At 35.0% G+C, this 24,171-nt stretch overlaps 1 protein-coding gene across 1 annotated transcript in view; it reads left to right on the top strand.

Moving 5' to 3' along the window:
- Positions 1-24,171, top strand: part of KIAA0825 (KIAA0825 ortholog) — a 214,442-nt gene that overhangs the window by 100,369 nt on the left and 89,902 nt on the right. Inside the window, exons 6-8 of the mRNA XM_060143272.1 lie at positions 11,987-12,148; positions 19,742-19,836; positions 23,053-23,280. Of these exons, the coding sequence (XP_059999255.1) occupies positions 11,987-12,148; positions 19,742-19,836; positions 23,053-23,280 (485 nt within the window). The remainder of the gene's footprint in view (positions 1-11,986; positions 12,149-19,741; positions 19,837-23,052; positions 23,281-24,171) is intronic.

Genomic DNA, 24,171 nt, shown 5'->3' with positions numbered 1-24,171 from the left:
CTGGCACAAAGTAAGCATTATATAATTATTTTCTATTATCATTGATAGCACTTGGTGTTTGAAAGAAAGATACACATAAAAGATGATTCTCAGTGCTGGGTAAAGTTTACATTGTCTCTTGTTGATGGACCAAAATTGTCCATATTATTCTTACATGGATCTTACTGAGTCACGCTGTTCCTAGAAATCACCTCCTGACTCCCATAGTACTTTGTTTTTCAACTGAAATTTAGTGTCATTGCTATTTTTCTTAAAGAGTACTTTCACATTTGTCCCTCAATGATAAGTAACTTACTTTCTCTGAGCCTCTTTCCTCATTATGGTTTTGGTGAAGGTGAGAAATAACGTATGTATGGTTTTTACCATATATTATGTGTTCAGTAAATGGTAGCTGTTGATTACCCTTATCTCCATTTCATCTTGCCGCTCCTTTTTAAACATTGTTTCTCCCTTTCTTTGTTACCGTGTCTGTGACTGTTTCTCTTTCACATTCTTCCTTCTCTTCTATGGCAGAGGTTTTCTGTTCCATGAAGGGATAGTTAGTATTTTAGGCTTCACAGGCCGTACAGTCTCTGTCTTTACTACTCAACTCTGCCATTGTGGCACAGAGCAGCCAGAGACAGTATGCAAGTGAATCCGTGTGGCTGCTTTCCAATGAAACTTTGTGCACATTGAAACTTGAATTTCATATAGTTTTCATACGTCATGAAATATTCTCCTTTTAAAAATTTTCCCACCCATTTACAAAGAGAAAAGCCAGACTATACCATAGCTCACAGAGCATACCAAGACAGGCTGTGGGCCAGATTTATCCTACAAACTATAAAGCCCCAATCCCTGTTAGAGGGGACTTTCCCCTTCCACTAATCTCTCACTGCCTTTCCCTCTTTCTCCCTTTCCATCTACTATTTTTTTTTTAATTGAAGTATAGTTAGTTGATTTACAATGTTATGTTAGTTCCAGGTGTACAGCCAAGTGATTCAGTAATATATACATAGCTACATGTGTATATATAGCTGAACATATATGTGTGTGTATATATATCCTTTTTCAGATTCTTTTCCATTATAGGTTATTACAAGATATTGAATATAGTTCCCTGTGCTATACAGTAGGTCCTTGTTGTTTATCTATTAGTAGTGTGTGTCTTTTAATCCCAAACTCCTAACTTATCCCCCCTTCCCCTTCGGTAACCAAAAGTTTGTTTTCTACATCTGTGAGTCTATTTCTGTTTTGTAAATAAGTTCATTTGTATCATTTTGTTTAGATTCCACATATAAGTGATATTATATGATATTTGTCTTTCTCTGTCTGACTTACTTCACTTAGTGTGATAAGCTCTAAGTGCATCCATGTTACTGCAAATGGCATTGTATCATCCTTTTTTTATGGCTGAGTAATATTCCATTGTATATATGTACCCCATCTTCTTTATCCATTCATCTGTTGATGGACATTTAGGTTAGTTCCATGTCTTGGCTATTGTAAATAGAGCTGCAATGAACATTGGGGTGCACGTTCTCTTTTCATACTAGAGTTTTTGTCTTTTCCAAATATACACCCAGGAGTGGGATTGCTGGATCATATGGTAACTCAATTTTTTTTTTTTTTTTAAGGAACCTCCATACTATTCTCCGTAGTGGCTGCACCAATTTACACTCCCACCAACAGTGTAGGAGGCTTCCCTTTTCTCCACACCCTCTCCAGCATTTATTGTTTGTAGACTTTTTGATGTCTTTCTAGCTACTCTTATCTTCCTTTCTAATTTGTCACAACCGAGGTACCAACAACACTGGGCCCAATGCAATGCAAGTTGAATTCTAAAGTATTTGTGTTTATTGAACAGTTTAATATTTTTTATTATAATATAAAAATCAAAGACAACTAATATTTATATATGCAAAGAAAAACCAAGTTCAGTTTAATTTTTCATGTATTTTTTAATTTACTTTTTCCAGTCAAAAGCAATATTTTCATGAAATAAACTGTAACAGAACAACAGAGCCCATTACTGGCCATTTATATCAAAATAGGTTGACAATCAACTCCTGGTCATGTCCTCAATTAGTTTTTTATCTGTGGACTTTTCTCAGTTCTGAGTTTTTAATATATATTGAAACTAATGCCTTTTTTCTTGCCTGAAGTTAAATAGTTGAAGAGGGATAAATTTGCTCTGAAGAGACAGGGGTGGCCACAGGAGCTGATAGTGACTGGTATGAAGCATGGCCCTGACTAGTCACCCCCATCCTACTTTCAGATGCTACTCTGTACCTCTCTCATAACTGTTACCACCAGTGGTGTATGTCACATGGTTGCCTAGTGCATTATACGTACAAGGCAAATCTTTGTTGAGCTAGCAAGTGAAACCCACTTAAAGATTTTTTTCGTAGCTCATGGGCCTTTTGAGGGAAGACAATATAAAAGATGATATTTTCCCAGGGGGCTCCAGAGTCTTATTTGAAGTGTGAAGGAGATATGACTTTGCCTTTGTGGCTGAATTAACTATTACTTAGGTGAGGAAGACAGCTAAAAAGGTAAAATAACTATAAAATTTGCTCGGTGAGGTGCTATCACACCTGGTAAATGGCTTCCCTAAGTCTAGGGCCTGTGCTACTCTCTGTTAGAATAATGAGCTCATGAGTACAGCTTTCTGGGTGGGTACGAGATATTGCTATTATCATCATATCTATCTCCTTTCATATTAACTTTAACATACCTTCATAGGCATTGTAATTTGCCTACCTGATTAAAAAAAAAGTGTAAAGAGAATCTTACTCTTTATTTTTTAGTATAAGAGAGGAAAAATGTTCAATCTCTTTTGAAAGATTATGATTCAGTTAGAAAATATATTAGGAAGCATACTCAGCAGGTTAGTCTTAACTTAAATCCATCTTTTTGATGATGGCATATTTTTACGCCAGTGTTAAATTTTTAAAATTAATTTTTAACATGTTATATTAAAAGCTGATAATGTAACATCTCTATCATGGCATATTCTTTTAAAAAGTGAAATATCAACTCTCAGATACAACCTTAGACTATAGTATAAATGAATTGTTAACTTAGTTTAAGATTTTTCTGCAGGTTAATTTTTGGTCATGATAATAGAATGTAACACCTATGATAAGAGCTATAATTAACTGAACTCTAGCAAAATTTGAGACTGAGAAAGGGATATTAGGAAGATATTTCATTAATAATGTGCCATTAGCATACAGTACTTAGAATTTAAACCCTATTTCATTACACTAGAGATGTCTTTTTATTAAGATGTTCTTTAAAAGGGTCAGCATATCTACGTGTTTATAACTGGGAGTTATACCAGCATAAAACAAAAGTCAGCTGAGAAAATATTCAGAAATTTATCCTGGGTACATTTCTCAATTTTGGCTGAATTCAAATGTAAGCCATTCTTTGATTAGCATCTTCAAATAACAGTGACCGCAACAGGAGTCAGATATTCTCTCTCATGTTCTCAGTCAGAAAAACAAAATAAGAAAGAGAGAAAATAGCAGAGGGACAGGAGTATTATACCCTTGGCAAATGAATGAGAAGTCTGATCCCTTGTTAATGTAATACTGACAGCTTCTGCCAGAGAAGATGGAATGGAGTGTGGGAGAATTTTGTTATCATTTAGCAGTACATTTAGGTAACATCCAGTGGAGCCAGTGTTGGCCTGGGAATCATAAAAGGGTAATAATAGAAGCAGTTTCTTTTTAGTTTTTCTCATTGACCCAGAAGAATAGCTTCAAGATGACTTTATCTCCACCCTTTTCAGCCAGTGGTATGTGAAGCAAGGAGAGATTTGCTATGTGAGCCCTTCCAAAGGGAACAGCAAGTCTCCATGTCACGTGGGGGCTTTGCGTGGGTTGTGAGGATTTATTCCAAACACAGTGACTCCCTCTGTCCCTAGGTCTACCTGTCTTTAGACCATGATTACCAATCCTGTCAGTGGATGCAAAATTAAGCATAACAACTATCTTTGCCTGGAACAGTCAGAGAAAGAAGGTATAGCAAATGCAGATATGGTGTATACTAGCAATTCAATCTATTCTAATAGAATGATTTGGTCATCATGTCCCACTATCAAAGCAGTAGCCACTTGGTACTAATCTGTGTGTTTATCTAAATTCATGAGCAGGTAGAGGATTAGTTAGTTATTCCTCAGTTTATTCCCTCACCTTACCACAGGGCCTATGTCTTAGTAGGCAGAGAGTTCTCTCTGTAAATGTTTTGAGAACTTTTATCATATGGAAAGAGTGATAAGGAGATTATGAAGTAGAAGCTGGACCAAACCCATTCTTCTTGCAAAGGGAAGTAGACATTTCTAGAAGCTACAGTTCTCCTCAGTGGGAGGAAGACCCTGAGGCCTGCTCATCTGACTTCTCATCAGCTTAGGCACACCAAGGCAGAGGGCCTTAACCAGGTTATCAATGAGGCCCTAAGACCTCAGTGGATCGGGGAACCTCCTGGAATCATATGCCATTCTTTCTATGAGCATAGGTGCATAACTTATATTAGCCCCTAAAAATGATGATGACCACACACACATGAAAATAAAACCAGTGTTTTGAAGGGTTGACATAGCAAAGAAGCAGTGGAAGGTCTTGGAGTGGAGCTACCATTCAATTTTATGCATGTTCAAGCTTAGAGATGGACCTATTAAATAATAGTGATATTTAAAGTATTTTACAGTGAAATAGGTCTTTGATATAATGTTTATGGTTCTTACTCCCCAAAGTATTTCCTGTTAAAAATTGACATACAACAGTTAATGTTAAACTCATTTAATATTAGTATTTTACTAAAGAAGCTTGCTTATGGTAGGGAAAAAAGCCAAACGAAATGAGTTAAAAACAGTTGGTGTTGTCTCTGACGCTCACCAGTATGTATCATCCACTATGATGGATAATGGGAATGCAGTAAAGAGGGAAAAAATCTCTGCCTTTCAGATTAAAGTTGCAGGAGACAACTCCCAAACTAATTATTATAAATGACACAGTAAGTGCTAAAATAAAGATATGTGCAGGGTAAAATAGGGAGGGACATGGAGAATAGGAAACTAAGCTGGCCTAGGATATGAGGGCAGGCTTCTCAGAGGAGGTGGTAATATCACACATTTATACAGCCCTTATTACCTCTCAGGAACTGTTCTAACATGTTAACTCAGTTAAAACTTATACACTATTGAGGCATAGAGAGACTAAATAACTTCCTAAAAGTCACACAACTAGTAGGAAGCAGTGGCAGAATTTGAACCCAGACCCTCTGGTTCATAATTCCATGTGTTAGTTACTCCATTGTGCTACCTCTTGTGCCTCACGTAGTGGTGCTAGAAATAGCAGTATGCCCCATAATAAAACATGGGGGAAGAAGAAACAAAAGTAGGGAAAGAGCAAAAGAGAAGGGGTGTCCAACTTCCAGCTTCTAAGAGTTAAACATTTCCTGAATTCACTTTCAGATTCATTTACCTTTTTGAGGCTCAGCTTTCTCTATAGTTCTTTCTGCATCCTCTCACCATATAGAAGAAGGGTCCTGACACTTAACTGTGGGGTATCAAAAGGTCTATGTATTCATTGTGTCTGGTTACACTTTCACTCAACTTCAAAGTTATTCACTTCCTCCTTTTAATCATTAATTGACTTGCTCATTCATTTACTCAATTTATCTTAAAGTTTTACCCTGTTTGTTTTGGGTAGTACATATGGAAGCTTCCTTGAAAGAGATAAGAAATAATAAATTCAGTTTGGAAAACTAAGGTGGAAATATTCTTTGTCTTTACCTCAAATGCTTTCCTAGTCATATAAATTTGAAAAATAACGAAAAGTTACAAAAATAATGCCATAGAAAGGGGGATAAACAGCTTCAATTTCTTCTTAGTGTATGTGACAAAAAAGCAATGCCTGCAGGTCCTTCATGATTTCCATCTACTGACGAGGCTCCTGTAACAAAGAAGAGACTTAGTGTTTTCGTTCTGTTCCTTCCCCTGCTGTGTGGCTCCTTGGAAGCAGGCGCTCAAGAAGGCATAGGGCTCCTTCAGGCCACTGGAACACAACAGTGTGCTCCAAAGCCCCACCTGCTCTCAGAAAGTGACTTGGGTACTAGGAAAAGCACAGCTTGTTATTTGTTCCTAAGCAATCTCTGCTGACTTCTTATTGTAAGACTGTTAAAAAGTTCTCTTTACTGGAACAAATATCTTCCATTTGGATTATGTCATGAATTTCATCTGGAATAATGAGACTTTCAATAGCTTTTGTGTGTCACCTCTTTTTTACATCACTTGTCTGGTGGCATCAAGAATACTTCCTCACTGAAAATGGATCCATTTACAGTCAATAATAGGGTGGCTAGTGTTCGTTTTTCTTGGGAAAACTAAAATGTGCACCTTTTATCCTATTATACTGATCCACCAGCTTCAGATTATCTGATTTTCTAGCTTCTCATTTTCTCATGTATCTTAATGCTATTATTAACAAGAATTCTGTTGCTAATGGTTTTGGAAAATAATATGTGTACTTTCAGCCACAACCCACATTTTTATGTTCTGTCTGATTTAGCTGGACTTTGATATTTATTCCAAAAGCTGCTTTGTTGTAGATCAAATGTGAGAAGCTTTAATGTCCCTCTAGATTTATTTTCAGTGTCCCTATTTTTGCTACAAGATAATGGAGTTAATATTCCAACTATTAGTTACTGGGTGAAAAACACTTCTAAGTATATAATTTATAGTATTATATATTCTTTATAAGTGATATATCTATATGTGTGTGTGTATGTATAAATATATATATAGAGAGACACAGAGACAGGAGGCAGAGAGACAGAGAGAAGAGATTCTCTATTTTGTTAAGATAACAGTTCTATGAATATCTGTGCATTTTTTAATGGTGGAATTTTTTTCTAAAATATAATTTTATTTTTAAACACAAAAAAATTGTGTTTTAGTCAGTTATATCAATATGCTTTATCAAGTTTCCACATCATCATTGTTTTTATATCTTTTTGCATACATTTTCTTTTTTAGAAATAATTTTAAAATTTATTTTGTCAAACAAAATACTAAAAAGAATGTGTATATAATACTGTAATTATTTGTCTATTTATTTATTTATTGACTTATATCTTTAAATATTTATTGTTTTGAAGAATGCATCTTAGGATTAGGTATGAAATCTTTGTTTTATATTTCTTTCTTTGTTAGATATTTCTAGGGATTTCATACATTTATTTTTTTAACTAGTATTTTTGAGTGTCTACTTTGTGCTGGGTTCTTAAGATACTATAATGAATAAACTGGACGTAGTCTATGGACTCAAGGAAATCATTTTACATTTGTGATGAGTGTGCCTGAAGAACTCTAACTATTCTTTAGGTGTTTTTTCTAGGAGCAGTTCTACCTTTGCCCAGAGCAAATATATAGATAAATAATAATTTATCTTAGAAATTCCCTACAGACATTCCATATTTCTTCCAGAAATGAAAAAAATCATAAATACATTTCTTGACCATGGAAAAAGTAAAGGGTTTTGTTTTGTTTTGTTTTTAATAGTTATTGATGTTTTATACAATAGCACCTCTTTGGTTGACTTGCTAAGACCAAAATCCATTTTCTGATGCCTAGAGAGTGATTTTCAACCACAGGGGTTTTTAACTAGAGTTCATGGATCCCTCAGGCAGTGGTCTCAAACTTTCCTGTGCAGAAAACTCACCTGGGGCACTTGCTTAAAAGGGATCTGGAGATGACCTAGGGATTTGCATTTTTAATAAAACACAAAGTCCTGGACCATGCTGCCCTATGACAACCATGGATGGACTTCAGGTGGTTCTGTTTAGCCCTGAAACTATGACTACTTGAATTTTTTTCAATAAGAGTGTCTACAAGGATTTAGAAGACTTTCATTAGTTTTTCAAAGGAGTCTGAAAAATACCATGATTCTATTAGGAACAACAGTTTATAAGTGGAAAAGGGCAGCAACAAGAACCCACAGTAAAAGGCCTGACAATAGGGGGAAACATTACAAAGCAGCTATAAATACTCAAGTGGGACTGTAATCCAGAGCAGTGTCCCCTAAGCAGTTTGAGAAATTCTAGAAGTTAATAGATATGTCAGTAAACCAGTGTTCATTGGTCAAAAAAGTTTGAGAAACATTAAGTTTTTAATTTTTTTAACTTTATTATAGAAGTGAATAGACTTTATTTTACTAATTTGCACTGTGAATCACTTAAAAGAATCGTTAGTATGTAGTAATTCCCAAACCTATTTGATCACAGAACACTTTTCGAATGATTGTCATTTTGAGAAATGCCCTTTAACAGAGGGACAGACATTAGTCCCTGAGTGCAGCACAAAAATAAGTAACTTTAGGGCTTCCCTGGTGGCGCAGTGCTTGAGAGTCCGCCTGCCAATGCAGGGGACACGGGTTCGTGCCCCAGTCCGGGAAGATCCCACATGCCGCGGAGCGGCTGGGCCCAGTGAGCCATGGCCGCTGAGCCTGCGCGTCCGGAGCCTGTGCTCCGCAACGGGAGAGGCCACAACAGTGAGAGGCCCGCGTACCGCAAAAAAAAAAAAAAAAGTAACTTTCCTTGTAACCTTGCCATGAAGGAAAATTTCAATTGTGTTCTAAATACTCCGAATAATAGAATAGCAGAGAATTTTATATTTTAGAAAAAAGTTTTATTAAAAATATATAGAGAGGAAAAAACCTCAGCTGTCTAGTTATTATTTACATGAATTTATTCATTGTTAGTTGATGGTGAATTTAAATAATGTCTTGCTCTAAAATGGAAACTTAGATTTTTTCTTTATAATTTTCTTGGGATTTAGGAGAAGTTTGTATTTCCTAAGAATCATAGAGCTCATTCTATAATAAAACAACAATCCTTATTTCATGTATTTTATAACAATGATTGGTACCCAGCGAAACATATTTGCCTGTGTGTAAACAGATATGTCCAAAATTTCTTGAAGCGAGACAGTTCTACAGTGATTTAAAAAAAAAAAAAAAAAAGGTAGTAAAGACCAGATTGGCTTAACACGGGAAGGCAAACTCCTGGATTGATTGTATCCAGATAAGAATTTAATCTTGAAAGAAGAAGGACAAGGAGATTAATTTAGTGAAGGCAAAAGTAAAGGGAGCTCCTGCCTGGGGAAACCCTTTCCTAGTGTGATTAACGGTGAAAAGTCTAAGGAACAGAAAAATAGGTATGCTTGGGCAGAAAGAAATCATGAGCTGAAGTGTGATGATTAAAACAAGTCCTGTGAGATGCTGTGTGGGAAAACAAAAGAAATAAGTTTGGGAAATTCTATTTCATTCTTTGTGTTTTACTTTACTTCAATTGGACTTTCACAAAATGAATTCATCACAAATTATTTTCCCCATAAGTTAACCCTCAAGATGCACCTTGGGAGAATGCTGAGCTAGTAGTAATAGGAAATAAGAACTACTAATTAATGGACCTGTATCATAATCATTGCTTTTCGGGGACAAAATGATTAGATTTAGGTCATACATATTATTCTATCCTCTTTCATTATTAAGTTATAATGATTCATGGATTGAAATAGATTTGCCTTTCAATATTGTTACATTTCTGGATCCTTCTAAATCCAGGTCATGAAGGTAAGACCTTTTCAAGTATAATCCTCCAACCCTACATTTTTTTTTTTTTTTTTTTTTTTTTTTTGGTATGCAGGCCTCTCACTGTTGTGGCCTCTCCCGTTGCGGAGCACAGGCTCCGGACGCGCAGCCTCAGCGGCCATGGCTCACAGGCCTAGCTGCTCCGTGGCATGTGGGATCTTCCCGGACCGGGGCACGAACCCGTGTCCCCTGCATCGGCAGGTGGACTCTCAACCACTGTGCCACCAAGGAAGCCCCAACCCTACATATTTTTAAACAAGTAGCACTGCTAGGTCATATATATATATATATATACATAATTCTCAGAGATTTGGGGGGGTGGCTTTTTTGCTTACTTTGTAAACATTCACAATATTCCCAATTTAGAATTGAGCTACACAAAACCTATGTTTAATTTCCAGCCAAACTATTAAAGAATTAGGGAGAATTCTTAAACTTTTTGAAAATTTGCCTTATAAACAATCTGGTTCCAAAGAGAACATCTTTATGATGTAGAAGGTTAGACCAGCCTCCATCTACAGGCCAAATGAGAATCAAGCAACAGCTAAGTGAATCATAATATATTTGTTCTCCTTTCTTTTCGTTTTTGGGTCATGATTTTACTGGCAAAACCTTAGTTATACATGATGATTGTACACGCTTGTGTTCTCTGGCATGCCTATGGGAGACTAGTAGATGTGAGTAGGGCTATTTAGAGATAGACTTTAATATATGTGGGGTTAGCATCAATGTAGAGGTGAAACAGTTTTTGTAAATACTTAAAGATTTTTTTAAGCATTTTTTTACTCTTTAAGAACGGGACTAAATTCCACAGTTTAAGTTGGCTGACTGGTCTCTCTCATACTATCTGCAAATATACCATGACATTTTTGGTCTTACATCATATGAAAGACTGTATCACATGGCTACAAATTTGATACCAATATTTTAAAGTTTCAGTTAAGCAAGTGGATAACCCATAAAATTGTTACATTTATGGAAACTTCCTTCTAAATCCGTGTGACAAAGGTAATCTTTTCCTCACATGGAATCACCAGACCTTATATCATTTCTAAGTAGCACTCAGTATTTTCTCTCCAAAGGCACTTTAAATGCTTACTTTCTAAGAGTTTACAAATTTTCCATTTTGTAATTTAGCCTCAAGACACTTCCTACATACATGTTTTAAGAAGTGGCAATCAAAAAGGAAGGATTTTTTTTTTTAATCCTTGAAAATTTGGTCAAAAGTACCATTTAGTGAGGTCAGTCTTTTTCTCCATACTCTTAAGGAGTATAAGTTTTTTTTTTTTAATCATATTAAAATGCTAGTGTGACAACAATTAATGTCATTATGAGGGAAAAAAATCAATCTTTTGAGTTGTATTGTTCTTAGGAAAGCAATAGATGTCATAATTATTTAGACAAAAGTTATTTTTAATTATGATTTCATGAATAATATAATCTAGATTCAATAAGTTAACTTGCTTCTTTTTATTGATCTAGGAACAACACTTTTAAGGTTTTGAAGACTTATATCCTTTATCTAGTCTTTTTTTCTTTTAAATTTTTATTTTAATTTCACACTTTAAAAAATATCAGATTCCCCAAAAGTTAATGTTTTACCACATTTCCAAATTTGCATCCTCTTTCCCACTTAAAATGATTTCTCTTTCTGAACTGAGAATAAATCACAAGTATTTACCCTTATGTACTTCAGTGTGCATTTCTTAAGAACAAGGGCATTCTTTTTCATAACCACAGTATAGTTGTCTAAATCAGAAAATTAATAGTCATGCAGTAATAGCATTAGTTTGTAGATCTTACTTAGATTTCATCAAATTACCCTAATAATGTCCTTTATAATAAGATAAAGTAAAATGCTGATCATGTATTGATTTCAGTTGTCATGTCTTTTTAGATTCCTTTTGACTAGAACATTTCCTAGTCTTTGTGTTTCCTGACATGACACTTTTGAAGAGTACAGACCAGCTATTTTGTAGAAAGTCCCTCAGTTTAGGTTTGTCTGATATTTCCTTGTGACTAGATTCAAATTATGCCAGACCTTAAAAAAACAGAATTGTATAAGATGTGATTTTATAACGACAAATCACATTCCTGTTAATAACTCTGAGATTTAATATAATTATTTAATTGTCATGTTTGCATCAAACAGTATACTTATCTCCAGATTCCCGGGTTGGGGGGGAAAACTCTCCCAGGAGATTTTATATGTATTTACTAAAGAACAAACTTGGTTTAATTATTAAGGATCTTGTTAGTTTTGATGATTTAAGGAATCATTGATTATTCTAATATTGAATGAGAAAACACATAACATGTTCAACAGTATTGATCTGCTCTTTTCACAGTTACTCCTGAATGCCCACAGAAAGGAAGAAATGTTTTCCTCTCCTTAGATGAACTCGAGTTCTTATCACAGCTCGTAAAATCCTTTTTGAAGTTGGAACAAAATGTCCAGGAATTATTTGAAGAAATATTTTTATGGCTCAAGACACCCAGGAATACTTCAGGTAGTATGCTCTTCTGCAAATCTATAATTCTGTTTTTGCTTCCTGCTATTAAATCTATACCATTACCTGAAAAAAGGAAAATACAGGAAAGAATTCTTTAAATAAACATTAACTATAAAGCATACCATGAAATTACATTTTTATCCCTTATACATTGTAAATTCCATAGTTTTAATTGGAAAGCATCATAAGTCAATTTTGGATAATTGTCTTTAGTTAAAATACGATCAAAAAAAATTTTTTTTAACTCAAAGAAACACCGCCTGGCCTTTGGAAATATCAAGGAGACCGGATGGTCTAGTAGCTCCTCTTTTGCCACTAGCAGCCTGATGACCTTGAGCAAAATATTTAGTTTCCTTAGACGACCAGTTTCTCATCTTTAAAATGATGATGTAAGACTAAGTTAATTTTCTCTTTATTTTCTTTCAGTTAGTAAGTGCTTTAGATTCCAATATATTATGTAGGGTTGTGAAAATTAAATGATTTAGTGAATGTAAAATATTTAAAAGAATGTCTAGCATATCATAAACAATAAATGTGAGTTGTTACAATTGTAATTATAAAATATGTTGTTTTTAGTTAGTCTCAACAAAATCCTTTTAAAGAAAACTGTGCCATGTGTGTTCAAATAATGTTTCTAACAATTCAGAGGCATAATGGTTAAGACATGTTCTCTGTTTTCATATCTATATTTATAAAGATTTTCATCTATATCAGAGTGGACTATACAAAGTTCTCTTTTACATAATACCACATATTTTAAGGAGAGTAAATTTGAATAGTGGCTGCATTTGCAAAACAAAATGAAGGAAGCAAGTGATTAAAACTCAATCTGCAAATTTCAAAACCTGATTTCTTAGTGAAAATTACATGTAGTTTAATATATTTACTTCTGTATTTCTTTATTTACCTAGCCTGGGTAAATAATGTTAGAAAAGTTAAAGGATTGGAATTTGTTTTATATTAAGCATAGGTTACTGGCCTTCTACGTTTCAGGTTAAGTTTAAGCAGCACTATTAAATTATAAAATAAATAATGTAGATTGTTTTTTCCAAATTTGGATATAATTTGAAGAAAAATGAGTGTGGAATATAGATTTCTGAATCTGACAAAAAAATCAAATGGGAAAATAATAAAAACATAGGACAGATAATATGAAAATTAAAAGATGGAATGAAAAAGTCGATTTATTAGTAGGTAATGTGAGCCCTAGAGGGTCTTCTAGATGGAACTAACTGGATCAAAGAGAGATCTGAATAGAGAAATATGATGTCCTAATTTTTGACAAAAATTTATTGGTGCCACAAGCAGTTGACGCTTGGTGTTGGTACTCATCCATCATACCTGGCTAAGATTTGGCGTCTCTCATCCACATCTCTAGCAGATCTTTTCTGAGGTGTGGATCAAAAAACAGAGTGAACTCCAGAGCATCTAGACCCCTATCCATTTGGATTCATCTTGTATTGGTCCTAGGCCAGGCCCTTGAGAAATAGCTCATTCTGAGAACTTTATTCCTCTTAAGGGCAGCGTAAATTCAAAACTAGAGTTGTGTTAGAGAGGTATTCTAAAGATACAAAAGTTAAATAGCCAAGAACTGAAGCAAAGAGTTGACACACTGATTTTAGGAAAAAAGGAGAAAAAGAAAAAGCTGGTTCAACTGCACTGGATTGAGATCAAACAATGTTGAGACTTGCCAATGCTGTGTATTTGAGAGCAAAAGTTATGATTATTGAATAAAATCAACAGAGAAAACATATAATTATGCCACAATATACAGTCTTACCCCAAATTTGTCATCATATAAGCAGCATGGCAGATAAAAGCAACTTCAGTATCACATTAATAATAGTGTACTATAGAAACACATTTGTGGATTATCAAACATAGTAAGTGGAAGGAAATTTGAAGGACAGCTGTGTCTAAGTATTAGAACATCCTCTTGTGATATATGTGTTCTTCATCCATATATTTTTGTAACAAAGCCAAGATTTAATCTGCCATAATTTTATGTAAATGGATCCCTGAAAAGAATGATCTTGAGGGAAATTGTCAAGAAAAATCTTAAATGGTTTATTCAGGGTAGCCACGTTAGTCAATTCTTATCAAAAGCCTTGGTTTCTTAAATCAGGAAGGAAAAGATTTCTTGAATGATTAAAGAAACCAAATGAATCTTAAGTTATCCTGATAGTTAATGTTTTGCTTAGAAATCTTGTGTGGGAGAGGCTGGGGAGAAAAAAGATCAAGTCATTTGGTTATTGGTGTATTTGTTTTGATTGGAACATATTTTGCTAATAAATCCTGGAAGGAGTTGCGTAGTATGTCTATGTAACCAAAACAATGTGATGAAAAGTAAGGTGTTTTTTTTTTCATTGTCCAGATGTTTTAAAAATATCCAGGTGCTTAACATCACATAGAGAAAATATAAAGATGAGTAACCAAATGTTTTACTTTTTACTTTGAAGTTTACTACTATAATGTAGATTTGGCCAACTTGGCAGTGCTTTTAGGAATTTGAATACAATGCAATAGATTTTGTAGAGACACAAGAAATATTTTCTGAGAAAGAAAAGATATTTAGTCATTATATTTATTTGCTTTTGTTTGGTCATGATTGGATGGTTTTCTAATTTGGTCATTTCAGAAAAATGATAGGACATTATTTCACTGTTATGGGATCTTACTGTATTTCTTTTAGGATTATCTTATCTTATGGAGTGGACTCGGGTTTGATTTATGGGGCACTTCTAATACTCCTTCAGAATAAAGCTGTTCTTCGGGCAGTTCCTCAAATTTTCCAAAGGTGGCATCTGAGATTTATCTAAACCAGGAGGTTTCTTGGCCCTCATTTTTCTTTAGCCCCAGCAATGACAAAAAGCAATGGCTGCTTCAATTGGATGTAAGAAGAACACTTAGGGTTTGTCTCAGAAGAATCAAAGATTTCAGATCTTCTGAAAGATTGTTTGTACTCTTAGGGGGTCTTAAGAGGGGTCAAATGGCTTCTAAGAGTTCCTTAGCTAGATGGTTAAGGGATTGTATTAGGGAGGCGTATGTAGTTAAGGTAAAGAGGCTCCTAGGGTTTGTAAAGCTCATTACACTAGGACTTTAGCTGTTTCTTGGGCAGAGAGGTCGAAGGCTTCCACATTGGAAATTTGCAAGGTGGCCACCTGGGCTTCTCTTCATACTTTTTCATAGTATTATCTCTTGGATGTAGTCTCTTCTACAAATTCAGCTTTTGGTGGGAGGTTGCTTGTGAGCCAGAAAAGAACAGTAAAGAAAAGAGAGACTTGTAGTTCTCACTTAGAGCTGCCAACAAGGCAAGTTGCTTTGTAGTGCACACAATGGGAGCCTATGAAGACCAATTTGGGTGTGAAAGTGGATGTCACAGGGAAGTACTGCCAACCTCTACTCTCTATGAAAGAAAACGGCAGTGTGGAAACTAACCAGAAGTGTAAAATGAACCACAGCGAACTCCATAGGCAGAGGCTGCTCAGCAGCTGGCATTCCTGTGACCCTCTGCCCTACTCTACTGAGGTCCTTAGTCTGGGCACGCTCTTAAAGAAACCAGTGTTGACTGCATGCAAATAACTATGTTTCAGAACGATGAGCCAAAAATGGGCTACCTTCTCTAGACAATGCTAATAAGTGTATAGAATGTCCAATATATTTTTAAATAGGTGAAATAATTTGTTAAATGTTCAAAGAGCTCATAAAGTTTGACAATGCCAAATTTTGAAATTGACCATTTTGAATTCCAAACAAATATAAAAATGCCACAATTCGTTAAAATCGTGAGATATCTTATTAGTCTAGATTCAGTGTTACTAATCCTGCCTTAAAATAATCCCTTTGGCTTCTCTGTATAGGATTAAATTTTTTAAAATGTTTTTAATTTGGAGGGGAAGATTATATTATACAGGTTATCATAATTGCTCAATAATTCTTTTTCTATCTTACTATAGAATTGCTCACCAGCAAAACAAGTCTTGGGAAGCTTATCTTATTTTTTAGTTCATCTTGAAAATAGGTAGATGGTGTGTGTAAACATCAAAGCCCATTACTTTGAGTGAATAAGCAGAATGTATTTGGGAATGAAATGATAAATATAAGATAATTAACCTTTTTTATAAGTTTTAAACTATAGTTACACAATGGCAAATAGTTAGTTCCAAGAATAGACCTGCAAAGCTTGTGCTTTGAATTAATGTTATTTTTCCAGGGTGAATACCTTTTACATCAACTATTTTTATGACCTATCTGTAGAAAAGTAAAGTGACATTAAGAATCCAAGTGTTTCCTCTTCATGTCATTGACAACTTGATCTTTATTATTTTTTTCTTCTTTAAAACTATTTTCCAATAATAGTCCAGGCATGTAGTAAAACTTTTAAACAGGATAAAAGAATATATGGTTAAAATTAAGTCTTTTTCCACTCCATTTGTCAAGTTTCCCTTTCCAAAGGCAACTACTTCCATATATATCCCCATGTTAAAATAACACCAAATATTGTCATACTATACAGAGATTCTTTTTTTTATGAACAATTATCTAGAAACACCCCATATTCAGAAAAACAGCTGAATAGTTTTCTATTGGTGCATGTACCATAATTTAATCAGCTACTCATTAATAGACACATAGGGTTGTTTTTTCCTCTTCATTTGCTTCCACAAACAATGATGCGGCAAATTTACTTGAAGTATGTCTTATATGTCCTCATGTATATCTGGACAGTAAGTTACTAAGGTGGAAATGCTAAGTAAAAAGGAATGGTCACAGAGAGGATGAAAAGACAAAACGTAGACTGAGAAAGACATTTGCAAAATACATATCTGATAAAGACCTTGTATCCAAAATATACAAAGAACTCTTAAAATTCAACAGGAAAACAAAAAACTCAATTTAAAAATGAGCAAAAGATCTGGAGAGCTCACCAAAGAAGATATACAGATGGCAAATAAGCATATGAAAAGATGCTCAGCATCGTATGTCATCAGAGAAAGGCAAATTGAAACAAGGAGTTACCATTACACTCCTACTAGAGTGGCTGAAACCCAGAACACTAACACCACCAAATTCTGGCAAGGATGTGAAGCAACAGGAACCCTCATTCATTGCTAATAGGAACGTAAAATAGTACAGTCTCTTTGGAAGACTGTGTGGTTGTTATCTCATATAGCTAAACCTTGCCTTATGTGATCTAGTAATCACACTCCTAGGTATTTATGCAAATGAGTTGAGAACTTATGTCCACACAAAAACCAGCACATGAATGTTTACAGCAGTTTTATTCAAAATTGCCAAAATTTGGAAGAAGCCAAGATGTCCTTCAGTAGGTCAATGGATAAACTGTGGTATGCCAATACAATGGAATATTATTCATTGATTTAAAAAAAAGAGATATCAAGCTACACAAAACGTGGAGGAAACTTAAATGAATATTGCTAGGTGAAAGAAGTCAATCTGAGAAGCCTGCATACTATATGATTCCAACTATAAGATATCCTAGGTAAAGCAAAAGTATAGAGACAGTAAAAGATCAGTGGTTGCTAAGGAGGGTGAGGAATGGGGTAGAGGTGAGTAGGTGGAACACAGGGGATTTTTAGAGCAGTGAAATTCATCTGTGTGATAATAATGGTGGATGCATGACACTATGCATTTGGCAAAGCCATAGAACTGCACCACGCAAAAAATGAACCCTAACGCAAATTATGGACTTTAGTTAATAGTAATCTATCAATATTGGTTCATCAATTGTAACAAATATCCCACACCAATGTAAGATGTTAACAATAGGGGAAACTGAGGGCAGGGGGAGAGGGAGTACATGGAGACTCTGTACTTTCTGCTCAATTTTTTCTAAAAAGCTAAAACTGCTCAAAAAGCTAAAGTCTATTAATTTTTTTTTAAAGCTATGGACATTGAGAGAGAGTTACAAGCCAGTTTTTCATATCCAGTTCAATTAACAATATTTTTGTTATGCAGAATTGTTTTATGGCTTCTGTGTCCTTCTGAAAAGTCTCTTATCTTGTATCTTTTGGGGAAAAAATTCCATATTTTCTTTAATAGACTTATAGTTTCATTTTTCTTTATTTAAAAATCTGCTTAATCTGGATTTTATTTCAGTATTGAGATTGATCCTTATTAATCCTTATTAGCTAAGCTAATCCTTATTAGCTTCTGCAAAAGATGTAATAAAATGCAAGTCATAGAGAAAGCATTTTAGGTTAAATGGTATAACACTGATCTAAAACCTTGTCTATGTTGTCATGTGTGTTGAGAAATGAAGCAGGATTCCTCAACTGCAGTCCACGGCCCCTTGAGGATCGTGAACGTGCTTTACAAGAGGGCCTGGGAATCTCCAATAGCACGTGTGAGTGTGTGTGCGCGCACACAGTCATATTGTGCATTTTGGATGAAGTGTTCTGTCACTTTAATCAAGTTCTATGAAGTGTTCAGAAATCCAAAGTGATTAAGAAACACTAGAGTTGGGGAAAACTTTTCCTCAGAATTAACTCTGATAACATTCCTCAAAAGGTGGTTGTTATCGCCTACCAAATGGAATATTTACCTTTTGAGAGAATGTTTCTGTGGATTGTGTTACTTACGAATCATTCATGATTAAGCTCATAGAACCATATTTAGAAAAAACAAACAAATATCCCACATATTTTCTAGATGACTATATTTGTCAGAAGCCCTGCCGATAAGAATCACTGATATTTGGAGATTTGTTTGCCCAGGATATAAGGAGAAACAGACTCTTAAGATTATTAAAATAAAAGAAAAATTAATCGTGCTATATAATTCGTCATCATATATCAAGTCTAAGCAAAACCAAAATATAATTGCTAAGTCATTCATATTGAATTAAACTATAATTAATAGAACCATAATAGAAAATGGAAGGATCTCTTCGGCATATTTATTCATTACATTTTTGTAGATCTGTATTTTTCCCATGGAAAGAATTTCTTAATTCTGAAAAATAAAAGTTGAGGAAGTATTTCCATTTTAGAAGCTAGAGGTCATTTCTTAACCTGTCTCAGTGTTTGTGTTTTTCCAATGACTTATTGATAATCTTATTAAAAGTATAATTTTTCCTGATATGATGATGTTTATCCATGTGCTTTTGTTCTCTCTTGTTTCAAAAAAAGAAATATTAATGTGCTAAAGAACACTGGTTTTTAAAGCAGTACTTTAGATTTTAGCTTTTTAAATGAACAAAGAAATTAATATTTACTTTGTATAGTTAACTTATCCTACATTATTAACATGAAAATGAATTAATGACAAAAGGATCTGAATCTTACAGATTATATATGCATATACATCAAATTTGAATATAAATAGCATATAAATTCCATCAAGTTGTATGTATAGAAAAGGACTCTATATATTGATCCTCTCATTATTGTGATGGCAATATCACCCTACATCTTGTTGACTGTATTCTTTGTACCTTGATGTGTTTGTATGTGTGTGTGTATACTATGGATAGAGCTTTTCTACGTGATTAATTTTAACCTATTAATCACATCTAGTATGGTTGGTTTTTCTTAATGTAAGTTTGTGTGTTTGTTTTCTATTGCATAGAAATTTTGGAGACATCCAGTAGAGAAGTTGTAATAGAGAAACCTAGAACAAAGGAAACCAGTATTCCTTCAGAGCAATTGCTACCAGTAAAAGAGGTAAGTGAGGAAAAATGGGTGGTGTTTTTTTATTCATATGTAATAGCATCATCATTTTTATATGACTCCTTTATGAATCAAAATGTCTTGAGTTTTACCCTTTGCCACTAAAAAAATAATTCCTGGTTGAAAATAGTCTTATTAATTTTGATGAAAGTTGAATTTAGTGGGAACACTGCTGTGCTGCACAGTGTGTTCCATGCAAGGAGTAGGGAGCTGGCAGTGAAGAGATCTTTGTTCTCATCCCACTCGGGGTCTACACCTTGAGAATTTGGACTGTAGACAACTGTTGAAAAGTGAGAAAGTGGAGATGAAAAAGGAAAGGAAAGAGGAAAGAATAGTTTGAACTGGCCTCTTATTTGAGTGTGCCCAGCATGCCCCTGTTTGCTCTCAGATCCATTACCACTCTTCCTCTGCTCTGTTCTGTATTGTAGAGAAAAACCTCTTCCAGGCTTTCTTGCTTTCTGGACCTGGGTAGGTTTGGCCAATGAAAAGCACTAAGGGAAGATTGGAGGGAAGTTCTTGGAGAGAAACCAGAGGATTTCTTCCCCTTGCTCTGTTTTAGAGAACATCTCCAGGAGTAGCTGTGACTCCTTCATTTCTTCCATGCTGCTCCCCACACACAGTCCTCTCTCTGAGGTTTCAGGTCCACCTGGCAGGTCGGCCTCCTTCACTGGTGGCCCCGGGGACTACACTTGCATAGCACTGTTCCCATTCTTTGTTCCTCCAGCCCTAGGAGCAGTCGTAGCTAGTGGTAGTGGTAGTAATAGTAATAAAATAACTGTCTTGCTTCATGACCCATGTTTGGCTCCTCACATCTTCTATCACCTTAGTAATTAATACCTTACATTAAAATTCTTCCTTTCAAAATACTGAGAGTGGTTTCTATTTTCTGAATGGATCTTGACTGATCTAGTAGGTAAACCTTTAAAAAGGCAAAAGAACGTAGAGTTTTAACAGAGTTTCAATGTAGAAAGCAAGGAAAATAATCAGAAAAAATGCAAAATTATACATTATGTTTTAACCAAAAATCAGAGTAGATATTAAGAAATTAGCATTAGGTAATAGAAGAAAGGGATTTAGTGGGTAGCTCCTTTGTACACAGAACAGAAAACTACATTATTTCCTCTTTTTTTTTTCTTGGATCAACTGGTAAATCTGATATATTCTAACTGGAAGGTGTATGATTCCAAACATCAAATGGGAAGAGTAGAAGTAAGCCAATGATATTTTATGTAAATAAATAGACTTCTAGGAGGAGATTTGAATAGTAAATGTTTTCAATTTTCTTTTTAAGATCAGCTATTAACGTGCTTGGTTTTCCTTATTATTATTATTTTTTTTTTTTGCCGTACGCGGGCCTCTTACTGTTGTGGCCTCTCCCGTTGTGGAGCACTGGCTCCAGACGCGCAGGCTCAGCGGCCATGGCTCACGGGCCTAGCCGCTTCGCGGCATGTGGGATCTTCCCGGACCGGGGCACGAACCCACGTACCCTGCGTCGGCAGGCGGACTCTCAACCACTGCGCCACCAGGGAAGCCCGGTTTTCCATATTTTGAAAAGAGAATTTAGGAGGTAGTATAATTACATATAAATTACCATGGGCAAAGGTAATCATCGTGTCACGCACACACGGACAAAAAGTCACTGTGACCATGGCAATTTTCCCCATAACATCTTGCCTTGAATGCATGAATGAATGATTTTAATGAATAGACATGCCCTGGTGGGGGAACAAAAAGCAGAGTTTTATTGTTGTTGTTTTTAATTTTTATGAAGGTAGATTCCTTTTTATATTTCTATTATAAATGCTTCCCGAGAAAATACTGTTACAGCACAGAACTATACGCATGGCACTTTCAAAGTTTCACATATGAGAAAAGAAATTATATGAGCTGAGTAGATTATTGATTCATTTTATGTAAAAATAAAATGAGAGTTGTATCTTTAGGCAGGCCCTATGATGTTAAAGGTCCAAATAAACCTTAGAAAGGAAATTTCAATTACATCTTAATTATAAGCATAATGAGAAGGAGAGCCACTTTTTCTCATTATAGAGTTATGGGATCATAGAATTTTAGCTCTAGAAGATGAATCACCTTTATTACTTTGTACTGCATGTATACGCAGTACAAAAAAAATCATTAAATTAATGCTTAGTGGGATTATGTATACAAGAAAATTAAGCTAATGATCATCATCTCCGTAATTTTAGACTGAAAGGGACCGTAGAAATCATTCAGTTCAGCTCTTTTATTTTTCCAACAAAAAACTTGAGATCCAGAAAAGTAAGTAATTCAGTTAGGAATATCAAGCCTAGCGTCTTCTGAAGTTGGAGTAGGTAAATTATTGCTGTAAACAAGATTACACTAAAACAGGAAAAGTTTAATCCTAAGCATAGATTCAGCCTACTATCTATAATGCTTTTATACTTTAGAGAACATTAGAGGACTTGAGGGGAATATACATTTGTAAACATACCGCCACATGAGCCAAAGACCAAAAGAAAAAAAGAAAACACCACCACCCTCTGCCCCAGCCTCTCCCACTCCCCACACACAGAGCAATGCAGGTCATTTTAATTCCTCATTTTCTGGAACAAAAGTAGTGCTGCTTACCACTTTTTGGGTGGAGAAACTAAGTAAAATTCTAAAGAAATAAAAATCTAGAAACACACAATGGTATATTTTCTCCGAGAAATTTATTTCTTATTGCTATTTTTTTGGCTTGTCTGGATTTCTGAAAATGAAAAAGAAATAAAAGATTGAATATTAAATGCTGTCATATGTTGCAATACTTGTTAACAATAAACTGTAAAAAAGACTATAAAAATCTAATGTAGGCTTTATTAAATATATTGAATTTAAAGGCCTGTTTTATGTGATAAATAGTGAGTGGAACTTTCAGCTCTCATAAAGATGGTTTTATTGAACTATATTTAAGAGATTAAATTTTGAAAAAACAAAGTTTTTGATTAAATCCACTGATGAATTAAAATGAAATGACAGTATATTACTGTGTGTAAAGAATGCACATGTTTTTGTATATTGCTTTATTCACTGGGTAATATTTTTAGGTTGTAAGAATGGCTTTTACAGTTTATCAAAGAATACCTACATTCAACATGCTGAATGAAAGTAATACTTCTATATCTGTAACAATAGAACAACACTTGTTGAGTTAAGATTGATATAACTTCATATAAACTTATATTTCAGGCTACTTTACTAAATTTTGGCTGGAGAAGTGCATTTAAAGAAGTGTCTCTTCCCATGGCACATTGTATAACAACAGCCATTGAAGACTTTTCCGCAAAAATTCTCCAACAGGAACAGAATGAAAGGTCTTCAGCTATGAGCTATGCTTTGAACCTTGTAAATGTCCAGCAAGTTTGGCAAGATAGCCGTGTGGTTCCTGAGGCAGACCAACCAAAGAAAATTGCAAAGGCAAGTATCAAATGAAATCCTTTCAAATTAGATTGGCATATGAGATTTTTTTTTTTTTTTATATGCCATTGCAAAGGGAACCAATAGAAAAATGATGGAGTCTCTTGGGAAACACTTGGCACTTGACCCAGTACCAGTTTTCTTCTCTGGTATCCATGGGCCACTGTGCTAGCAAAAATGACTTAAAACTGCTGCCAACTTTTTGCTCCATGAATCTGAGGTAACTAAAGAGAGGGCCTCTGTGACTTCCTGGGGGGCTGAGAAACTGCTTGTTTGGGTTATACCTTTGAATGACTCCAGGAGAAATTTAGGAGGTTGAAGGAGTTACTGTCTTTTATTGGTTTGGGCAACTTTTAAATCTTTATTTACACCTTAGTGACCATTCCTTTAACATCAGTCTTGCATCTGTGTTCTGAGAGTCACAGAACATACTGAGAAAATAGGAAGTAATTACGGAAATAGAGAAATATAGTTACTCAGCATTAAGTCTGCAGTGAGGTCAGCAACGTATCATTGAAATTTTTTTTTAAATAAATTTATGTATTTATTTATTTATTTTTGGCTGCATTGGGTCTTTGTTGCTGTACGTGGGCTTTCTCTAGTTGCAGAGAGCGGGGGCTACTCTTCGTTGTGGTGCACTGGCTTCTCATTGCAGTGGCTTCTCTTGTTGCGGAGCATAGGCTCTAGGTGTGTGGGCTTCAGTAGTTGTGGCACGTGGGCTCAGTAGTTGTGGCTCGCGGGCTCCAGAGCACAGGCTCAGTAGCTGTGGTGCACGGGCTCAGTTGCTCTGCGGCATGTGGGATCTTCCTGAACCAGGGCTCGAACCCTTGTCCCCTGCATTGGCAGGCAGATTCTTAACCACTGCGCCACCAGGGAAGCCCCTGAAATGTT

This window comes from Lagenorhynchus albirostris, chromosome 3, assembly GCF_949774975.1.
Source record: "Lagenorhynchus albirostris chromosome 3, mLagAlb1.1, whole genome shotgun sequence".
Taxonomy (NCBI): Eukaryota; Metazoa; Chordata; class Mammalia; order Artiodactyla; family Delphinidae; genus Lagenorhynchus; species Lagenorhynchus albirostris.
The sequence above is the reverse complement of the archived record's forward strand: the minus strand, read 5'-3'. Positions and strand labels throughout refer to the sequence as shown.